This window comes from Pristiophorus japonicus, chromosome 20 (genome assembly GCF_044704955.1).
Source record: "Pristiophorus japonicus isolate sPriJap1 chromosome 20, sPriJap1.hap1, whole genome shotgun sequence".
Taxonomy (NCBI): Eukaryota; Metazoa; Chordata; class Chondrichthyes; family Pristiophoridae; genus Pristiophorus; species Pristiophorus japonicus.
This window is the reverse complement of record NC_091996.1, coordinates 9156362-9175494: the sequence shown is the minus strand read 5'-3', so window position 1 is coordinate 9175494 and position 19133 is coordinate 9156362. Positions and strand designations below refer to the sequence as shown.

The 19133-nt window shown below is 45.7% G+C and overlaps 1 protein-coding gene across 3 annotated transcripts in view; it reads right to left on the bottom strand.

Annotated features, from left to right (window-relative positions):
• Positions 1-1875: 1875 nt before the first annotated feature.
• LOC139233154 (torsin-1A-like) overlaps positions 1876-19133 on the bottom strand; it is a 29286-nt gene continuing 12028 nt past the window's right edge. For all 3 annotated transcript variants that reach the window (XM_070863729.1, XM_070863731.1, XM_070863730.1), the window contains exons 4-6: positions 16685-16860; positions 12809-12936; positions 1876-8373 (exon numbers count right to left, since the gene is read on the bottom strand). In XM_070863729.1, the coding sequence (XP_070719830.1) occupies positions 8129-8373; positions 12809-12936; positions 16685-16860 (549 nt within the window). In that variant the 3' untranslated portion in view covers positions 1876-8128. The remainder of the gene's footprint in view (positions 8374-12808; positions 12937-16684; positions 16861-19133) is intronic.

Here is a 19133-nt window from a genome sequence, read left to right as displayed (position 1 = left end):
AGGTAATCTGTATGTGGGTATGGTTCTTAATGAATACTTTGCATCTGTTTTCACAAAAGAGCGGGGCGATGCAGACATTGCAATCAGGGAGGAGGAGTATGAAATATTAGATGAGATAAACATAGTGAGAGAGGAAATATTAAGGGGTTTAGCAGCCTTGAAAGTGGATAAATCCCCAGGCCCAGATGAAATGTATCTCAGGCTGTTAAGCGAAACAAAAGAGGAAATAGCAGAGGCTCTGATCATCATTTTCCAAATCTCTCTGGCTACAGGTGTGGTGCCGGAGGACTGGAGGACTGCTAACATTGTACCATTGTTTAAAAGGGGAGAAATGTATAGACCGAGTAATTACAGGCCAGTCAGCCTAACCTTGGTGGTGGGAAAAATATTGGAAAAAAATTTGAGGGACAGGATAAATCTTCATTTAGAAAGACATGGATTAAGTAAGGACAGTCAGCATGGCTTTGTTAAGGGAAGATCGTGTCTGACTAACTTGATTGAATTTTTTGAGTAACAAGGAGGGTTGATGAGGGTAGTGCGTTTGATGTAGTGTATATGAATTTTAGCAAGGTTTTTGATAAGGTACCTCATGGCAGATTGGTCATGAAAGTAAAAGTCCATGGGATCCAGGGCAAAGTGGCAAGTTGGATCCAAAATGGCTGAGAGGCAGGAAGCAAAGTGTAAAGATTGATCGGTGTTTTTGTGACAGGAAGGCTGTTTCCAGTGGGGTTCCGCTGGGCCCCTTGCTTTTTGTGGTATACACCAATGATTTAGACTTGAATATATGGGGTATGATTAAGAAGTTTGCAGACGATACAAAATGTGGCCGTGTAGTTGATAATGAAGAAGAAAGCTGCAGACTGCAGGAAGATATCAATGAACTGGTCAGGTGGGCAGAACAGTGGCAAATGGAATTCAATCCGGATAAGTGTGAGATAATGCATTTGGGGAGGGCTAACAAGGCAAGGGGATACACATTAAATGGTAGGGCACTGAGAAGTGTAGAGGAACAAAGGGATCTTGGAGCGCATGTCCACAGATCCCTGAAGGTAGCAGGCCAGGTGGATAAGGTGGTTAAGAAGACATACGGAATACTTGCCTTTATTAGTCGAGGCATAGAATACAAGAGCAGGGAGGTTATGCTTGAACTGTGTGAAACACTAGTTAGGCCACAGCTAGAGTGCTGCATGCAGTTCTGGTCACCACATTACAGGAAAGATGTGATTACACTAGAGAGGGTACAGAGGAAATTTATGAGGATGTTGCCAGGACTGGAGAATTTTAGCTAGGAGGAAAGATTGAATAGGCTAGGTTTGTTTTCTTTGAAACAGAGGAGGCTGAGGGGAGACCTTATTAAGGTGTATAGAATTATGAGGGGCATAAAATTATGAGGGCCTAGATAGGGTAGATAGGAAGGACCTATTTCCCTCAGCAAACGGGTCAACAACCAGGGAGGCATAGATTTAAAGTAATTGGTAGGAGGTTTAGAGGGGATTTGAGGGAAATTTCTTCACCTAGAATGTGGTTGGGGGTCTGGAACTCACTGTCTGAAAGGGTGGTAGAGGCAGAAACCCTCATAGCATTAAAAAAGAACTTGGATATGCACTTGAAGTGCCGTAATCTACAGATCTATGGACGAAGAGCTGGAAAGTATATGTTCTTTATCCTGAGTCTTGCTGCGTAGTTATCGCCGTGGGTTGTTGATGGCGGAGACAGTATACCTCCGGCCCCTGGGATCGAGTCCTTGATCTAGGCATGAGTTCAACTGTCCCCGTTTTCAAAAAGCTGCAAGTTCAGGTTGGGGCTCGCTCGCCAATCTTAAATTATTCTTCACTTATCAAGTTGAAATAAGCATGAGTCTTAAGACACCAGACATTTCCTGTTTCAGTTTTATTAAGCTCAGCCGGAAGACAAGAAGCAGAGTACAATCAGGCGTAGTCACGCACCCTCCAGATACGGATGCCCTTCAGGTATTACACCAGGCATCTCTGGGTATTGTACAACTAAACATCACAGCCTATTTACACGTTAATGAGTTCCACCAAAATCCCTCGTTCTCCCGTTAGCTCTCTATTGCCACATGACTTCATACGGCGCTTCCCCTTCAGTAATTTTCCTTTGTTAGTGTCAGCCGTGGCTCAGTGGGCAGCACATTTGCCTCGGAGTCAGAAGGTTGTGGGTTCAAATCCCACTCCAAGGACTTGAGCACAAAATAAATCTAGGCTAACACTCCAGTGCAGTGCTGAGGGATTGCTGCACTGTCGGAGGTGTCGTCTTTCGGATGAGACGTTAAACCGAGGCCACGTCTGCTCTCTCAGGTGGATGTAAAAGATCCCATGGCACTATTTCTAAGAAGAACAGGGGAAGTTATCCTGGCCAATATTTATCCCTCAATCAACATAACAAAAACAGATTATCTGGGCATTATCACATTGCTGTTTGTGGGAGCTTGCTGTGTGCAAATTGGTTGCCGCATTTCCCACATTACAACAGAGACTACACTTCAAAAGTACTTAATTGGCTGTAAAGCGTTTTGAGACGTCCGGTGGTCGTGAAAGGCGCTATATAAATGCAAGTCTTTTTTTCATGCCTGGATTTTCCTTTCATCATGAGCAATTTCCTGTCTTTCTATCGCAAGTTGTCCAATCAACTGTGGCTAGACTAATTCATTCAAAACATTGTTTCGGATGAGATGTTAAACCAAGGCCCCATCTGCCCTCTCAGGTGGATTAAAAGATCCCATGGCCCTATTTTGAAGAAGAGCAGGGGAGCTATCCCCGGTGTCCTGGCCAATATTTATCCCTCATCCCACAAAAAACATTATCTGGTCATTACCATGTTGCTGTTTGTGGGAGCTTGCTGTACGCAAATTGGCTGCCATATTTCCCACATTATGAGGAGAGATTGAGTCGACTAGGCCTATACTCTCTAGAGTTCAGAAGAATGAGAGGTGGTCGCATTGACACATACAAAATTCTTACAGGGCTTCACAGGGTAGATGCAGGGAGGATGTTTCCCCTGACTGGGGAGCCTAGAAACAAGGGTCACAGTCTCAAAATAAGGGGTCGGCCATTTAGGACTGAGATGAGGAGAAATTGCTTCAATCAGAGGGTAGTGAATTTTTGGAATTCTCTACCCCAGAGGGCTGTGGAGGCTCAGTCATTGAGTATATTCAAGACAGAGATCGATAGATTTTTGAATATTAAGGGAATCAGGGGATATGGGGATAGTGCAGGAAAGTGGAGTTGACATAGAAGATCAGCCATGATCTTAGTGAATGGTGGAGCGGGGCCAAATGGCCTACTCCTGCTCATATTTCTTATGTTCTTATTACAACAGTGACTACACTCAAAAAGTACTTCTCTGGTTGTAAAGCGCTTTGAGCCGTCCTTTGGTCGTGTAAGGTGTCAAATAAATGCAAATCTTTCTTTGGGGGTGTCGTAGACACAGGCAATATTATTATTTAATTTTATAAGATTCCTTTGTCTTTAAATTTAATTCTCTATTATAATTAAACCAGAAAAATGTTGGAAATACTTAGCAGGTCTGGCAGCATCTGTGTCGGGGAGGGAGAGAGAAACAGAGTTAAGGTTCCTCGTTCTACAGGCAACTCTTGATTATCCGTATACGGATCTAACGGAGAACCCACTGCAACGGCACTGTGATTCTGGCCCGTGTACAGCTGCACACAACCATTAAACCCACCCCACACACAGTCCTGCGCTGACACACAGCATTATCACTACACACAGAGGAAGGGCTTTATTTTATAATAAAGTTTAATGCTGTCTCGACCTTAAAGGAATCCTTGTCGAGCAACATGTGTACTTATTGAGCTTGTGCGCTAAGCATAGATCCAACCAATAATGAAATATGACTAGGGATGGCACGCAGTTCGGGAGCCAAGCCTATGCACACGGGTCCCTTCTTAATTCCAATTTATATATTTATAAAACTTCCAATCAAACTCGTCAATCAAATTAACTCGGATCTGGACAGTCTGTCCGCTCATACTGCAACCCATCCTCACGTATCACTGAGGGTGCCGCCCGGCCTTGGGGGTAAGTAAAGCCGAGTCTCATTCGACCTCCAGCGGTTGAAGCCTTTAGACTGGCCATTTTAAGAAACAGTAGACACAGTATAACATGGGTCTCTTCACTTTGTATTAAAATGAATAGGTGGACAATCCCATCCTGGAGTGCACAGAAGCAGAAAAGCATGAAAGTATAAATTTGGGACCCAAACATTCTCGGCAAGTACGTGCACTCGCCCTAGCGGCAAAATCGTTTACCCGGAATAGCCCGATCCCCGAGGGCCCCGGATAATCGACAGTTGCCTGTATTACAAGTTGTTGTTGTAGTTTTTGCCCCGCACAAAGGTAGCGCCCATAGTGTCGGTGAGGGGGGCTCAGCGGGCCACAAGTGAGGGCGGCTGGTTTCCGACCGGGTGTCGGAAGACCGGTGGCTGTTGTACGGAGCGGCCTTAGCAAGCGTGCAGGAAAGATTTACGATAATGGTTCCAGGGATGAGGGACTTCAGTTACGGGGATAGACTGGAGAAGCTGGGGCTGTTCTCCTTGGAGCAGAGAAGGTTGAGAGGAGATTTGATAAGAGGTGTTCAAACTCATGAGGGGTCTCGACAGAGTAGAGAGAAACTGTTCCCATTGGTGGAAGGGTCGAGGACCAGAGGACACAGATTTAAGGCGATTGGCAGAAGAACCAAAGGCGACACGAAAAAAACGTTTGTACGCAGCGAGTGGTTAGGATCAGGAATGCACGGCCTGAAAGGGTGGTGGAGGCAGACTCAATTGCGGCTTTCAAAAGGGAACTGGATTTTTGGTGGGCCAATGGGAAAGGATGGGGGAGTGGGACTAGCTGAAGTGCTCTTGTAGAGAACCGGCATGGGCTGGATGGGCCGAATGGCCTCCTGTGCTGTAACCATTCTATGATTCTATAACATTGCTTTGTTTTAAGGTTTAATTCTTTACTATAATTAAACATGAAAAACGCTGGAAATGCTCAGCATGTCAGGCAGCATCTGTGTGAAGGAACAGAGTTACGGTTTGAGCCTTTTTCTGTTTGTGGGTTCAAGTCCTGCTCCAGGGACCTGAGCACAAAATCTAGGCTGACACTCCAGTGCAGTGCTGAGGGAGTGCCGCACTGTCGGAGGTGACGTCTTTCAGATGAGACGTTAAACCGAGGTCTGGTCTGCTCTCTCCAATGGACGTAAAAGATTCCATGGCACTATTTTGAAGAAGAGCAGGGGAATTATCCCCGGTGTCCTGGCCAATATGTATCCCTCAATCAACATAACAAAAACAGTATTCTTTCTTTACGAGCCCAGAGAGGAATCTCTCCCCCATCAGACGCTTCGGAATGTTTTTTCATTTTGGCCAATCAATCATGTTCTTAGTTGATGCAGATTCATAAGCACAAAAACCATCACTGCCCCAAAAACTCCGTCTACCCACTGTTGCTCCATATCCCTTAATACTTTTAGTAGCTGGAGCGCCGGGCCCTGGAACATCGTGGGCGGAGGTGCGGCGAATGAGGGTACGGGGCCCAGAAGAGCCGAGGGCCCAGGGCCAGCACGGGCCCAGCCCACACTGCGATATGTACGCGCACTAGGTCAGTGCAGCAGAGCAGGTCTCCAGTCACCCTGGCTCAATCCTTGCCACTGGACCAAGACCTAGCTCTGTCAAGCCCGTGTGGCGGCTGGTGTGCAACAGTCACCACACGTTAAAAAAAAATCCAAGCACAGGCATCTTCCACCCTCTCAATTTGAGTTCAGGACCTGGAATATTGGGTCCTTCTTTGAAACATCTGTGAACACTTGTGGAAGCAAATCTTCCTTGTTCGAGGGACCGCCTACGAATACTTTAAGTGAACAGAAATCTATCAATCTCAGATTTAAAATTAACGATTGACCGAGCATCATCTGCCATTTGTGGAAGAGTTTCAAACTTTTACCACCCTTTGTGTGTAGAAGTGTTTCCTAACTTCACTCCTGAAAGGTCTGGCTGCAATTTTTAGGCAATGCCCCCTAGTCCTAGACTCCCCACCAGCGAGAATCGTTTCTCTCTATCTACCCTCTCAGTTCCCCTTAATATCTTGAAAACTAATCGAATTACCCTTTAATCTTCTAAATTCCAGAGAATACAACATGGCTTCTATCCCCTTGTAATCTCGTCCTTTAGATATAAAGGCCAGCACTCCATTAGCCTTTTTAATGATTTATTGTACCTGTCCACGACATTTTAATGATCAATGTACAAGGGACCCTAAGTCTCTTTCGACCTCCACTGTTTCTAGCTTTTTACCATCAAGAAAGTACTCTGATCGATCCTTTTTAGATTTAACGTCGAGAAACTCACACTTGCCTCTACTGAAATCCGTTTGCCACAGTTTTGCCCGTTTACACAGTCAATCAACACAGCATCCACAAATAATGGGGGGGGGGGGAGGAGGGGGGGAGAAACACAACCGTATAAAATTGCCCTAAACTGGGACAGGTACCGTTGTACCTCATCAACCTGAACTAGGCTGCCCATGTACGTTGGACCTGTTTTTGTCATAAGCTGAAAGTCAGTGTTGACACAGACCCGACAAAAATTACTCCTACTTAATTGCCCCTCCCGGAAGCAGAGCTTTCAATTTCATGAGCACAAATAGCAAATTCATTGGTACAGGAGTAGGCTGTTGGCTCATTGAACCTGCTCCACCTTTTGTGTTCTTTTTAATCCCAATTGTGTTCTGCATCTCCCCGAGTACACCTGCCTCCCGAGTAAGCATCTATCTGCTCTTTGAACACCTCAACTGACTTTGCATCTATGGCCTTACTGGGACAATGCATTCCACATGGTTACAACCCTTTATGCAAGGAGGCATTTTCCCAGAGTGTGTCACGGCCAGTTGATATCACTATTATGTTGCATTCTTACCTTTCCCGGCCTGCCACAGGCTGCAACACCACTTTTACAACCGTTACCTGTGGCAAGCTAATTCACGGGGAGTCAAGGGTTATGGGGAACGGGCAGGAAAGTGCAGTTGAGGCCAAGATCAGGTCAGCCATGATCTTATTGAATGGAGGAGCAGGCTCGAGGGGCTAAATGGCCTGCTCCTGCTCCCATTTCTTATATTCAATTGGATACTTGCTTTCACAGAGTGCAACATCCCCACCAACACCTGGGAGTCCCTGGCCAAAGACCGCCCTAAGTGGAGGAAGTGCATCCGGGAGGGCGCTGAGCACCTCGAGTCTCGCCGCCGAGAGCATGCAGAAACCAAGCGCAGGCAGTGGAAGGAGCGTGCGGCAAACCAGTCCCACCCACCCTTTCCCTCAACGACTGTCCGTCCCACCGGTGACAGGGACTGTGGTTCTCGTATTGGACTGTTCAGTCACCTAAGAACTCATTTTTAGAGTGGAAGCAAGTCTTCCTCGATTCCGAGGGACTGCATGATGATGATGATTTTCGATCCGGTTAAAGGAAGCTGGGATCAGTTTGAAACTTTAGCACAGAGGTCGAACACCTCTGCTCTGCACATTTTTTTTGAAAAAACAGAATAATTTACACATGGTATCCAATATTTTGGACCATGTTGTTTCTCAATAATCAACCATGGGTTATCAATCAATAAATTTGCAGTGATTATGTCGAAATCAATAATCCTTCATTGTGTGTGTCTTTGTATACCAGTTACACAGAATCCATTGACAACTGACTGACACCATGACTCCAAGTGCCAGCACATCGAACACGCTCAAATTGGACTAACATTGCATTCGCAGTATTGCTTCAAAGAAGTTGATCTTGGGATGAGAAAATGGGTATAAACCACCTTGAACCTTTCACTCACATTTCACGGCAAAATTCAACTTTTATGACTGAAATTACTTGCCATCGCCCCTCCCCGGATATAATTTAGATATTTTCCACGACATTAATTCTTTAATGTGCACAAGACCACCTGTTCAGCATTGTAATGGCAATTTGTCAATAACTCATTTGTTTGGCGGGATTCTCAAAGGCCTTTGGGATTCAGTCGACAAGAGCCTTAAGTGAATCAATACCTCGTTAATCAGTCCACGGTAGTCTGAGGTATGTGAAACCTTCCCCCTGTAAACTGCCCGCCCTAGTAATATAGGTTCACTTTGGAAGCCACAGTCTTGCAGCCTTTCAGTGACAATATCTTTTCCTCTTTCGGATAGTAGACCATTGTGCTCGCTATTGTGGTGATAATGTTCTCATTGCCTTCCACACCTTTGGATGCAAGTTCAGCTCTCACGCATAACACAACATGTTTAAACTCCAGTGGCAGAAAGGGAATAAAATGATCAATCAAGTTGGCTTGGATGAGGTTAGTCTGCCAGAACCCACCTGCAAGGGAAATGTTAAAACAAATAAAATTAACATAACCAACAGAGTAGATCATTCTGTTACAAAAGCAAAATACTGCAGAGGCTGGAATCTAAAATAATTCTAATTTCTGAAACAATCCCAAGTCGGCCCATCATCCCTTTTGTCTCTCTAATCTCGCCTGTCTTCCATCCTATCGCAGACATAGAAATATAGAAACTTATAGCGCAGAAGGAGGCCATTTCGGCCCATCGTGTCCATGCCGGCCGACAAAGAACTGCACAGCCCTCGGTCAGCAGCCCTGAGGTTACACATAAACCTATGAACAATGGCGAAAAGGCAAAGAGCACCCAACCCAACCAGTCCGCCCCACACAACTGCGACACCCCTACACTCCACCCCAACTCTAGCCATGTGATCTCCTGGGAGAGGCAAAAAGCAGATAAAAACCCCAACCTTCCCTTTTGTTCTTTCCTCCCTTTCAGTGCTCCTTAAGAATCTGTTCATTTCAAATATTCGCCAGTTCGGACGAAGGATCATCGACCCGAAACGTTAACTCTGCTTCTCTCCACAGATACTGTCTGACCCGCTGAAATTTGCATCATGCTGCTTATCTTTATGATTCCCAGAGCGAGAAAAAATTTTTCTACTCTCCTTTCTGTGCCAATTTCCCCCCATCCTCCTCTCCTATAGGCATTGACTATGATTGCTCGAGTGTGCTGGAGGGCTGGTTGGCCACCAGTGCCTTGCCCATAGAGTACAACAAAGGTTCACCAGACTCATTCCTGCGGTGGGGAGATTGTCCTATGAGGAGAGATTGAGTAGACTTGCCCTGTATTCTCTAGAGGTCAGATGAATGAGAGGTGATCTCATTGAAATATATAACATTCTTACAGGGCTCAACAGGATAGCTGCAGGGAGGATGTTTACCCCTGGCTGGGGAGTTAGAACCAGGGGTCACAGTCTCAGAATAAGGAGTAGGCCATTTAGGACTGAGATGGAGAGAAATTTCTTCATACAGAGAGTGGTGAATCTTTGGAATTCTCTACCCCAGGCTCAGTCATTGAGTATATTCAAGACAGAGATCGATAGATTTTTGAATATTAAGGGAATCAAGGGATATGGGGACAGTGCAGGAAAGTGGAGTTGAGTTAGAAGATCGGCCATGATCTTATTAAATGGCGGAGCTGGCTCGAGGGGCCTAATTCTTATGTTCTTATGATCACGTGAACCTTGGCAGTGAGTGTTAACAGCCTGATCCTACCCTCAACCGATTTCTACACATGAACATTTTCAGCAGACGTCACTGTATCGAACCTTGGTTAGACCACATTTGGAGTGCTGTGTACAGTTCTCGTCACCATATTATAAAAAGGATATAGAGGCACTGGAGAGGGTGCAAAGACGATTTACAAGGATGATACCAGAAATGCGAGGGTACACCCATCATAGAATCATATAAATTTACAGCACGGAAGGAGGCCATTTTGGCCCATCATGTCCGCACCGGCCGACAAAGAGCTACCCAGCCTAATCCCACTTTCCAGCTGTTGGTCCGTAGCCTTGTAGGTTACGGCATTTTAAGTGCATATCCAAGTATCTTTTAAATGTGGTGAGGGTTTCTGCCTCTACCACCCTTTTAGGCAGTGAGTTCCAGACCCCCACCACCCTCTGGGTGAAGAAATTTCCCCTCATAGCTCCTCTAAACCTCCCCCCCCCATTACTTTAAATCTATGTCCCCTGGTTGTTGACCCCTCTGCTAAGGGAAACAGAGCCTTCCTATCCAATCTATCCAGACCCCTCATAACTTTATAAACCTCAATCAAATCTCCCCTCAGCCTCCTGTTCCAAAAAAAACAGACCAAGCGTCTCCAATCTTTCCTCATAATCAACATTCTCCAGTACAGACAACATTCTTGTAAATCTCCTCTGCATTCTTTCCAGTGCAATCACATCTTTCCTGTAATGTGGTGACCAGAACTGCACACAGTACTCCAGCTGCGGCCTAACCAGTGTTTTATACATATATACAGTGTTTTATACAGTTCAAGCATAACCTCCCTGCTCTTGTATTCCATGCCTCGACTTATAAAGGCAAGTATTCCATATGCCTTCTTAACCACCTTATCTACCTTCAGGGATCTGTGGACCTGCACTCCAAGATCTTTTTGTTCCTCTACACTTCTCAGCCCTACCATTTAATGTGTATTCCCTTGCCTTATTAGCTCTCCCCAAATGCATTACCTCACACTTCTCTGGATTGAATTCCATTTGCCACTGTTCTGCCCACCTGACCTGTTCATTTATATCTTCCTGCTGTCTACAGCTTTCTTCTTCATTATCAACCACACGGCCAATTTTTATATCATCTGCAAACTCCTTAATCATAACCTCTACATTAAAGTCGAAATCATTGATGTATACCACAAAAAGCAAGGGACCTAGTACTGTGCCCTGCGGTACTCCACTGGAAACATCCTTCCAGTCACAAAAACACCCATCAACCATTGCCTTTTGCTTCCTGCCTTTGAGCCAATTTTGGATCCAAATTATCACTTTGCCCTGGATCCAATGGGCTTTTACTTTCATGACCATTCTGCCAGGTGGAACCTTATCAAAAGCCTTGCTAAAATCCATATACGCTACATCAAATGCACTGCCTTCATCAACCCTCCTTGTTACCTCCTTGAAAAATGCAAGCAAGTTAGTCAGACACGACCTTCCCTTGACAAATCCATGTTGACTGTCCTTGATTAATCCAAATGAAGATTTATCCTGTCCCTCAGGATTTTTTCCAATATTTTTCCCACCACTGAGGTTAGGCTGACTGGCCTGTAATTACTCGGTCTATTCCTTTCTCCCTTTTTAAACAAAGGTACCATGTTAGCAGTCCTCCAGTCCTCTGGCACCACACTTGCAGCCAGAGAGGATTGGAAAATGATGGTCAGAACCTCTGCTATTTCCTCCTTTGCTTCTCTTAACAGCCTGGGACACATTTCATCCAGGCCTGGGGATTTATCCACTTTCAAAGTTGCTAAACCCCTTAATACTTCCTCTCTCACTATGTTTATCTCATCTGATATTTCACACTCCTCCTCCCTCATTGCAAAGTCTGCATCGCCCCTCTCTTTTGTGAAAACAGATGCAAAGTATTCATTAAGAACCCTACCCACCTCCACCTCCACACACAGATTTCCTTTATGGCCTCACGCTTTCTCTAGTTATCCTCTTGCTCTTAATGTATTTATAAAACATCTTTGGGTTTTCCCTGATTTTACTTGTCAACATTCGTTCATGCTCTCTCTTTGCTTTCCTGATATCTTTTTTAATTGCACCCCTGCACTTCTTATACTTCTCTAGAGTTTCTGCAGTGTTGCGTTCTCGGTATCTGTCATAGGCTTCCCTTTTTTCTTTACCTTACCCGGTATGTCCCTTGACATCCAGGGGGCTCTAGATTTGTTAGCCCCACCCTTTTTTTTAAGGGAACATACTTGCTCTGAAACCTCAGGATCGCCTCCTTGAATGCCTCCTACTGCTCTGACACTGATTTACCACCAGTTCTAGTCCACTTTGGCCAAATCCCACCTCAGCTCAGCAAAATTGGCTTTACCCCAATTGAGAACCATTATTCCTGGTTCCCCCTCTGTCCTTTTCCATAACTACCCTAAATCTTACTGAATTACTGTGATCACGAGCACCAAAATGCTCTTCCACTGGTACCCCTTTCACCTGCCCCTCTTCATTCCCCCAAACCAAGTTCAGAACTGCTCCCTCCCTTGTTGGGCTTGTTACATATTGGCTGAGTAAGTTCTCTTAAATGCATTTTAGAAATTCCGCACCCTCTGTACCATTCACACTACCTTTTTCCCCAGTTAATATTAGGTTACTTAAAATACCCCCTATCAGGAAAGGATGAACAGGCTGGGCCTCTTTCCTCTTGAAAAAAGAAGGTTGAGGGGTGATGGAATAGGATTTTTTTTAATTAAGAAAGGTTTTGATAGATTGGATACAGAGGAAGTGTTTCCACTTGCGGGGAAGGGCAAAAATAGAGGCCACTGATGTAAAATAGTCACCAAGAAATCAAATAAGGAATTCAGAATAAACTTTTTTAGCCAGAGTGGTGAATATGTGGAACTCGCTACCAAAGGGACTGGTTGAGGAAAATAGTACAGGTGCATTTTATGGGAAGGCTAGATAAGCACGTAAGGGAGAAGGGAATACAGGGTTATGTTGATAGAGTTTGATGAGGAACGACGGGAGGAGCATGAACGGTTGCATGCATTGGTTGGGCCGAATGGCCCGTTTCTGTGTGGTATATCCTATGTAATCCTATGAACTGGGCTGTAGTGCGATGCGTATGTGAAATAACAACAGGGTCACAGACAGAATGCGGTTCTGTCAACTAAGAATTTTGGTGCACTGGTCTATTCTCCAGCCGTGAGTGATGCAAACTTACTGTTGTTATTGTTGAAGACCGCCAGGGAGAGGTCCTCCTCCAGGTGATCCAGCTTAATGCTCTCCCTTTCCTTTCCATCCATCAAAAAGCCCAAGGTAAATTCACTGATCTTGTCGCCACCAGTATTGCTGTTAGGGGGGGGGGGGGGCAAACAGAATCAGATGTCACTCAGCATCCTCGGCAGGTCATGCACTTGGGGAGGGCTAACAAGGCAAGGGAATACACATTAAATGGTACGACACTGAGAAGTGTAGAGGAACAAAGGGACCTTGAAGTACATGTCCACAGATCCCTGAAGGTAGCAGGTCAGATAGATAAGTTAAGTTAAGTTAAGAAGGCATACAGGATACTTGCCTTTATTAGTTAAGGCATAGAATAGAATCATAGAATCATAGAAATTTACAGCATGGAAGGAGGTCATTTCAGCCCATCGTGTCCATGCCGGCCGACAAAGAGCTATCCAGCCAAATCCCACTGTCCAGCTCTTGGTCCATAGCCCTGTAGGTTACGGGACTTCAAGTGCACATCCAAGTACCTTTTAAATGTGATGAGGGTTTCTGCCTCTACCACCCTTTCAGGCAGTAAGTTCCAGACCCCCACCACCCTCTGGGTGAAGAAATTTTCCCTCAAATCCCCTCTAAACCTCCTACCAATCTATGCCCCTTGGTTGTTGACCCCTCTGCTAAGGGAAATAGGTCCTTCCTAGCCACTCTATCGCGGCCCCTCATAATTTTATACACCTCAATAAGGTCTCCCCTCAGCTCCTCTGTTCCAAAGCAAACAAACCCAGCCTATCCAATCTTTCCTCATAGCTAAAATTCTCCAGTCCAGGCAACATCCTCGTAAATCTCCTCTGCACCCTCTCCAGTACAATCACATCTTTTCTGTGCACAGTACTCCAGCTGTGGCCTAACTAGATGAACAAGAGCAAGCAATAGGGAATTCAGGAAAAACTTCCTTGCCCAAAGAGCGGTGAGAATGTGGAAAGCATGACCACAGGGAGTGGTTGAGGCGAATAGTATCTATGCACTTAAGGGGAGGCTGGACAAGCACATGAAGGAGAAGGGAATAGAGGGTTACGCGGATAGATTTAGATGAGGAAAGACGGGAGGAGACTCGAGTGGAGCATAATTGCTGGTATAGACCAGTTGGGCCAAATGGCCTGTTTCTGTGCTGTAGACTCGAAGGCCGGAATCTTGCCAGCCCTGCCAGTGCGGGTTTGGAGGCGGGCCCGCTGTCAAAATGGCTGTGATTGACAGGGGGCGGGACCCCATTCTGAACCCGCCTCCGTGTCGGTTTCTCAATTCTCGGGTCTGGCTGCGGATCACAGACCCGACACCAATTAAACATCATTCAGAGGTAGTTTAAAAGGTATTTAAAAATGTTACCAGGTACTTACCATTTATCCAAGTTTTTCAGCAGCTTCCCGTCCCTCGGGTTTCACGTCAGGTAAGTGTGTCGGGTTCTCAGTGGCTGTCCATTGCTTTGGCTAGTTGACAGCGGCAGAAGTGGTATAACAGCTACCATTTCACAGCTGTTCACTTTCCAATCTCAGAAGCTGAAGCCTTGAGGGTTTGCAAGACACTTTTGAGCTGTATGCAGTTTGAAAGTGTTTGCAGTGAACTCTCTGCCCACTGTCACCTCCTTGGAGTAACCTCTCTCACCAATGACAGATCACTTCTGTCATCTCAACTTCAGCTGCCATCTATTCCAGCAACATCGGTTGACGTGAGAAAATCTCACCTGGGTCCTCAGAATCCTATCACGATCAGCCCCAACATCACTAAACACACCAGCATCACCATCAACACCACCAAATTTCTCCGCAATCACCTGGTGCTGCACAGGACACAGGACATCAGCACCCGACCACATTGCTGCCCGGGACGCCAGGGATGACCTCACCATGGCCACATTTACTTCACTTGACGCTGTGCACCATGGCTGCCACATAATGCGGCAGGTTGGCACCACCCCACACCAACACCATAAATATCCCTACAATGTCCAACCCATTCCTTTCACACTCATCACCATTGCGGGGGTGGGGGGGGGGGGACGACACACCCTTATGTCTCACCATTCACTACAACTGTAACTTCCAAAGGTGCACACAAATCTGGCCAAAACAAAGATTTCAATGTTTGACAACACATTACCAGAAACTCTACATGAACAGTCACGAAAAGACCCAAGTGCCTACCCTTGTGTGTTGTTAGTTGGTATGATTAGAAAAGGATGAGTGTGAGGCTAGTGAGATGGGGATGTGATAATGTAGATACAGAGGGTTGGTTCGAGGCACAAGGTAAGTTGGTGAGAATAAGGATGAGCAGGAATAGGGTAGGGAAGGCAGAGTGATGGGGATATGATGAATGGCACAGCAGGATGAGGTTGAGTGTGGCTTTGCAGTAACGTTTCGTGATCTACTGACATCATTGAAAGGTTTGTGCCACTGCAGCCTGGTCCTCCTGATCACGTCCCTGTTTGTGTCCTCCTGTGCAATGTGAAACTAGTCTGCGTTGGTCTCCTTGGTAGGTCTCTTCCGCACATAGGAAGGGAAGAAAACTTCCCTGCATGCTGTGACTCCCTCCATAAGCATCTGGAGGGAGCGATGGGAGAGCCTGGGTACAGCCATACGCCTCTGTGCCATGCTTGTCAGTATTTGCAGCAGCTCAATGCTGTAGGACACTGACAGAACAACTGTCAAAATCAATGTGGCCATGGTCCCTTTAAGGAAACCGGCTGATGACGCGTCATCAGATGACGTCATCAGACCCACTTCATGCTATTGGCTGGGAACCTCGCAGGGCAGGCTTAACAAACCCAATCTAGGGAAGATTCTTCACACAGTGCGGGCTGGAGCTAGGAACGGCTTTGCACCCCCCCCCCCGCCCCCTCCCCACTACCGTTCGTCCCGGACTCGCCACAGTTGGCGAGATCGCGGTCAATATAACTCAATGCAACACGGTGGCAGGAAGAGGTACTTCTGAAGCCATTCGAGACTTCTTCTACTCCACAGGAGAACTTTTACATTTAACCTCCTCCTGGAGCCTGCCAAAATGGGAGGGGGAGGGGGAGGGGGAGAATTTGAACCTAACTCGCGGGGGGGGAATCCCATGGGATCGGGTAGAGCGGCGGTTTTATACTCCGCCCAATATTACAGTCGGACGGAGACTAAAACCGGGACTGGGTGTGAAACCAGCATTGCTCTCGATCCCGTGGGTGTCCCTGACGGAAGGGTTAGGTTAGAATAGCCCCCATTGTGTCTGATACTTAGAAATTACTCTTCACCAGGATTATTGCTTAATGATCACTGTGATGTATTATCACATGGTCTGGTATGTCATCATGTCTCTGTCCTTCCAGGATCCCTAAACATGGCTTCGGGATCCCATCCTCGGCGCCAGAATATAACATGTGTGGGGAGAGCAAATAAAGGACAGAGACACGACGAGTTGCTAGTCCATGTGCTTGCTTTATTAGGCCAGAGTGAACAGAGCATGCTCATACCAAACCATGTGACAATCCATGTGATAATACATTACAATCACAAGCGAGAACCCAGCTGTAATGTAGGCACTGTGAGTATGCTGACAGGTTTGTAGAGCTGTTGAGTTGGGAGTGGCTTAGCCAATCACGTGTTGTTCGCAAGACTCAATTGGGTCTAGGTCATCCACGATGAGGCATGCAGTTGTGAGCCTAGTGGATGAACTGGTAACGTGTAGTGTGATTGTTAAACCTTTGTTAATAAACGAGCTAGTTCTTAATAGCAATGTGTTGCTATGAATTCTTAAGCAAAGAACCCATGAAGCAAATATATTACACCGGCCCAATTTCTGCCGTCCCGAACCTAACTGTTACTTGGTGCGTACTTGCCTCAAGAAGATGAAGATTGCTTTTCGATAATCCACTTTGTCAACGTCATTGGTGTATTCCAAGAAAGGTTTGATTGCATTGATGAGGCCTGGATGCATTTTGTCCATTTCATCAAAGATAAACATTGACCTCGGACATTTTGTAACATTTCCACGAATCCATGCCCGCAACTCATTCTGCAGAAACATAATATAAAGTCGTACAATAGTGGACTAGCCTCAAATCAACATTTTTTATTTTACATCGCTTATTTGACATCTTGAGCTTCTTGAAAAATAAATTACAATAACCAATATTAATCACCATACTGTCATTTAAAGACAAATCACCTGAATGTTGGGGAAGTCCAGAACCAGGGGTCACAGTCTAAGGATAAGGGGTAAGCCATTTAGGACCGAGATGAGGAGAAACTTCTTCACCCAGAGAGTGGTGAACCTGTGGAATTCTCTACCACAGAAAGTTGTTGAGGCCAATTCACTAAATATATTCAAAAAGGAGTTAGATGTAGTCCTTACTACTAGGGGGATCAAGGGGTATGGCGAGAAAGCAAGAATGGGGTACTGAAGTTGCATGATCAGCCATGAACTCATTGAATGGCGGTGCAGGCTCGAAGGGCCGAATGGCCTACTTCTGCACCTATTTTCTATGTTTCTATGAAATTGAGTAGAATGGGCCTATATTCTCTGGAGTTTAGAAGAATGAGAGCTGATCTCATTGAAACGTGTAAAATTCTTAGCGGGTTTGAGAGGGGAGATGCTGAGAAACTATTTCCCCCTGGCTGGAGAGTCTAGAACTCGGGGTCACAGTCTCATGACAAGGGGTCGGCCGTTTAGGACTGAGATGAGGAGAAATTTCTTCACTCGGAGGGTTGTGAATCTTTGGAATTCTCTATCCCAGAGGGCTATGGATGCTCAGTCGTTGACTATATTCGAGATCGATAGATTTTTGGACACTAAGGGAATCAAGGGATATGGGAAAGTGGAGTTGAGGTCGAAGATCAGCCATGATTTAATTGAATGCGGAGCAGGTTCGAGGGGCCGAATGGCCTACTCCTGCTCCGATTTCTTATGTTCTTATAAATTGGATGCTCTCGATGGATTAGTCTTTTTTTTAATTCATTCTTAGGATGTGGGCCTCACTGGCAAGGCCAGCATTTATTATTACCCATCGCTAGTTGCCCTTGAGAAGATGGTGGTGAGCTGCCTTCTTGAACCGCTGCAGTCTGTGAGGTGAAGGAACTCCCACAGTGCTATTAGGGAGGGAGTTCCAAGATTGTGACCCAGCGACCATGAAGGATCGGTTCAGCCATGATCTTCTTGAATGGTGGTGCAGGCTCGAAGGGCCGAATGGCCTACTCCTGCACCTATTTTCGATGTTTCGATAACCTCCAATTATTAGTGCATGTTCTAGCAGACCCATGAAAATGAGAGAGCAAAAATAATAAATTACCACAAACTTATGAATGAGAACAAATTGCAAAGATCATTTGCTCCCAGTATCACCAAGAAGTAACTGGTAGAATATATCATGTCTGCTGTTGCATGGCAGCTAGCTAAGATTTTACAGTAAGTTGAGGGTTCCATCCTTTGGTTTGGACCATGTACTCACCCAGAGGGCAGTTAAGTCACCTACTCCCAGCGAATTATCAAATCTGCTCTGGTATCTAGCCAGCTGCATGTCCCGGGAAATCTGACAACCAACTTTTCCCACCTCCTACTCCCCCCGACTCTCTGCAGCAAAACACCAAACATCTGCATGACCCTTGATCTCCTGGAAATGCACGTCACAGAGAGATGTGGCTCACAAAGCATAAAGCTTGGCACAACGTATTGGCAGGAAAAATATATATATAATCGCGGTGTCGCTCTAGCTCACAGCCTCGAGCTTCCATTTGGGATGGGAGCATACTTTAAAGTCCAATCTTGGAGGAAATTGGAGGGACCACACCTAGTGTTGGCGAGGCCACACCTGGAGTACTAAGTACAGTTTTGGTCTCCTTATTTAAGGAGGAATATATTTGCATTGGTGGCAGTTCAGAGAAGGTTCACTAGGTTGATTCCGGGGATGAAGGGGTTGTCTTATGAGGAAAGGTTGAGCAGGTTGGACTTTTACTCTTTGGAGTTCAGAAGAATGAGAGGTGATCTTATTGAAAAATATAAGTTTCTGAGGAGGCTGGACAGGGTAGATGCAGAGAGGATGTTTTCCCTCATGGGGGAATCTAGAACTGGGGGACATAGTTTTAGAATAAGGGGTCGCCCATTTAAAACAAAATTGAAAATGACCCATTGATCCCAACTCTCTGTTTTCTGATGGTTAGCCAATCCTCTATCCATGCTAATATATTACCCCCAACCCCATGAACTTTTATCTTGTGCAGTAACCTTTTATGTGGCACCTTATCGAATGCATTCTGGAAATCCAAATACACCACATCCACTGGTTCCCCCTT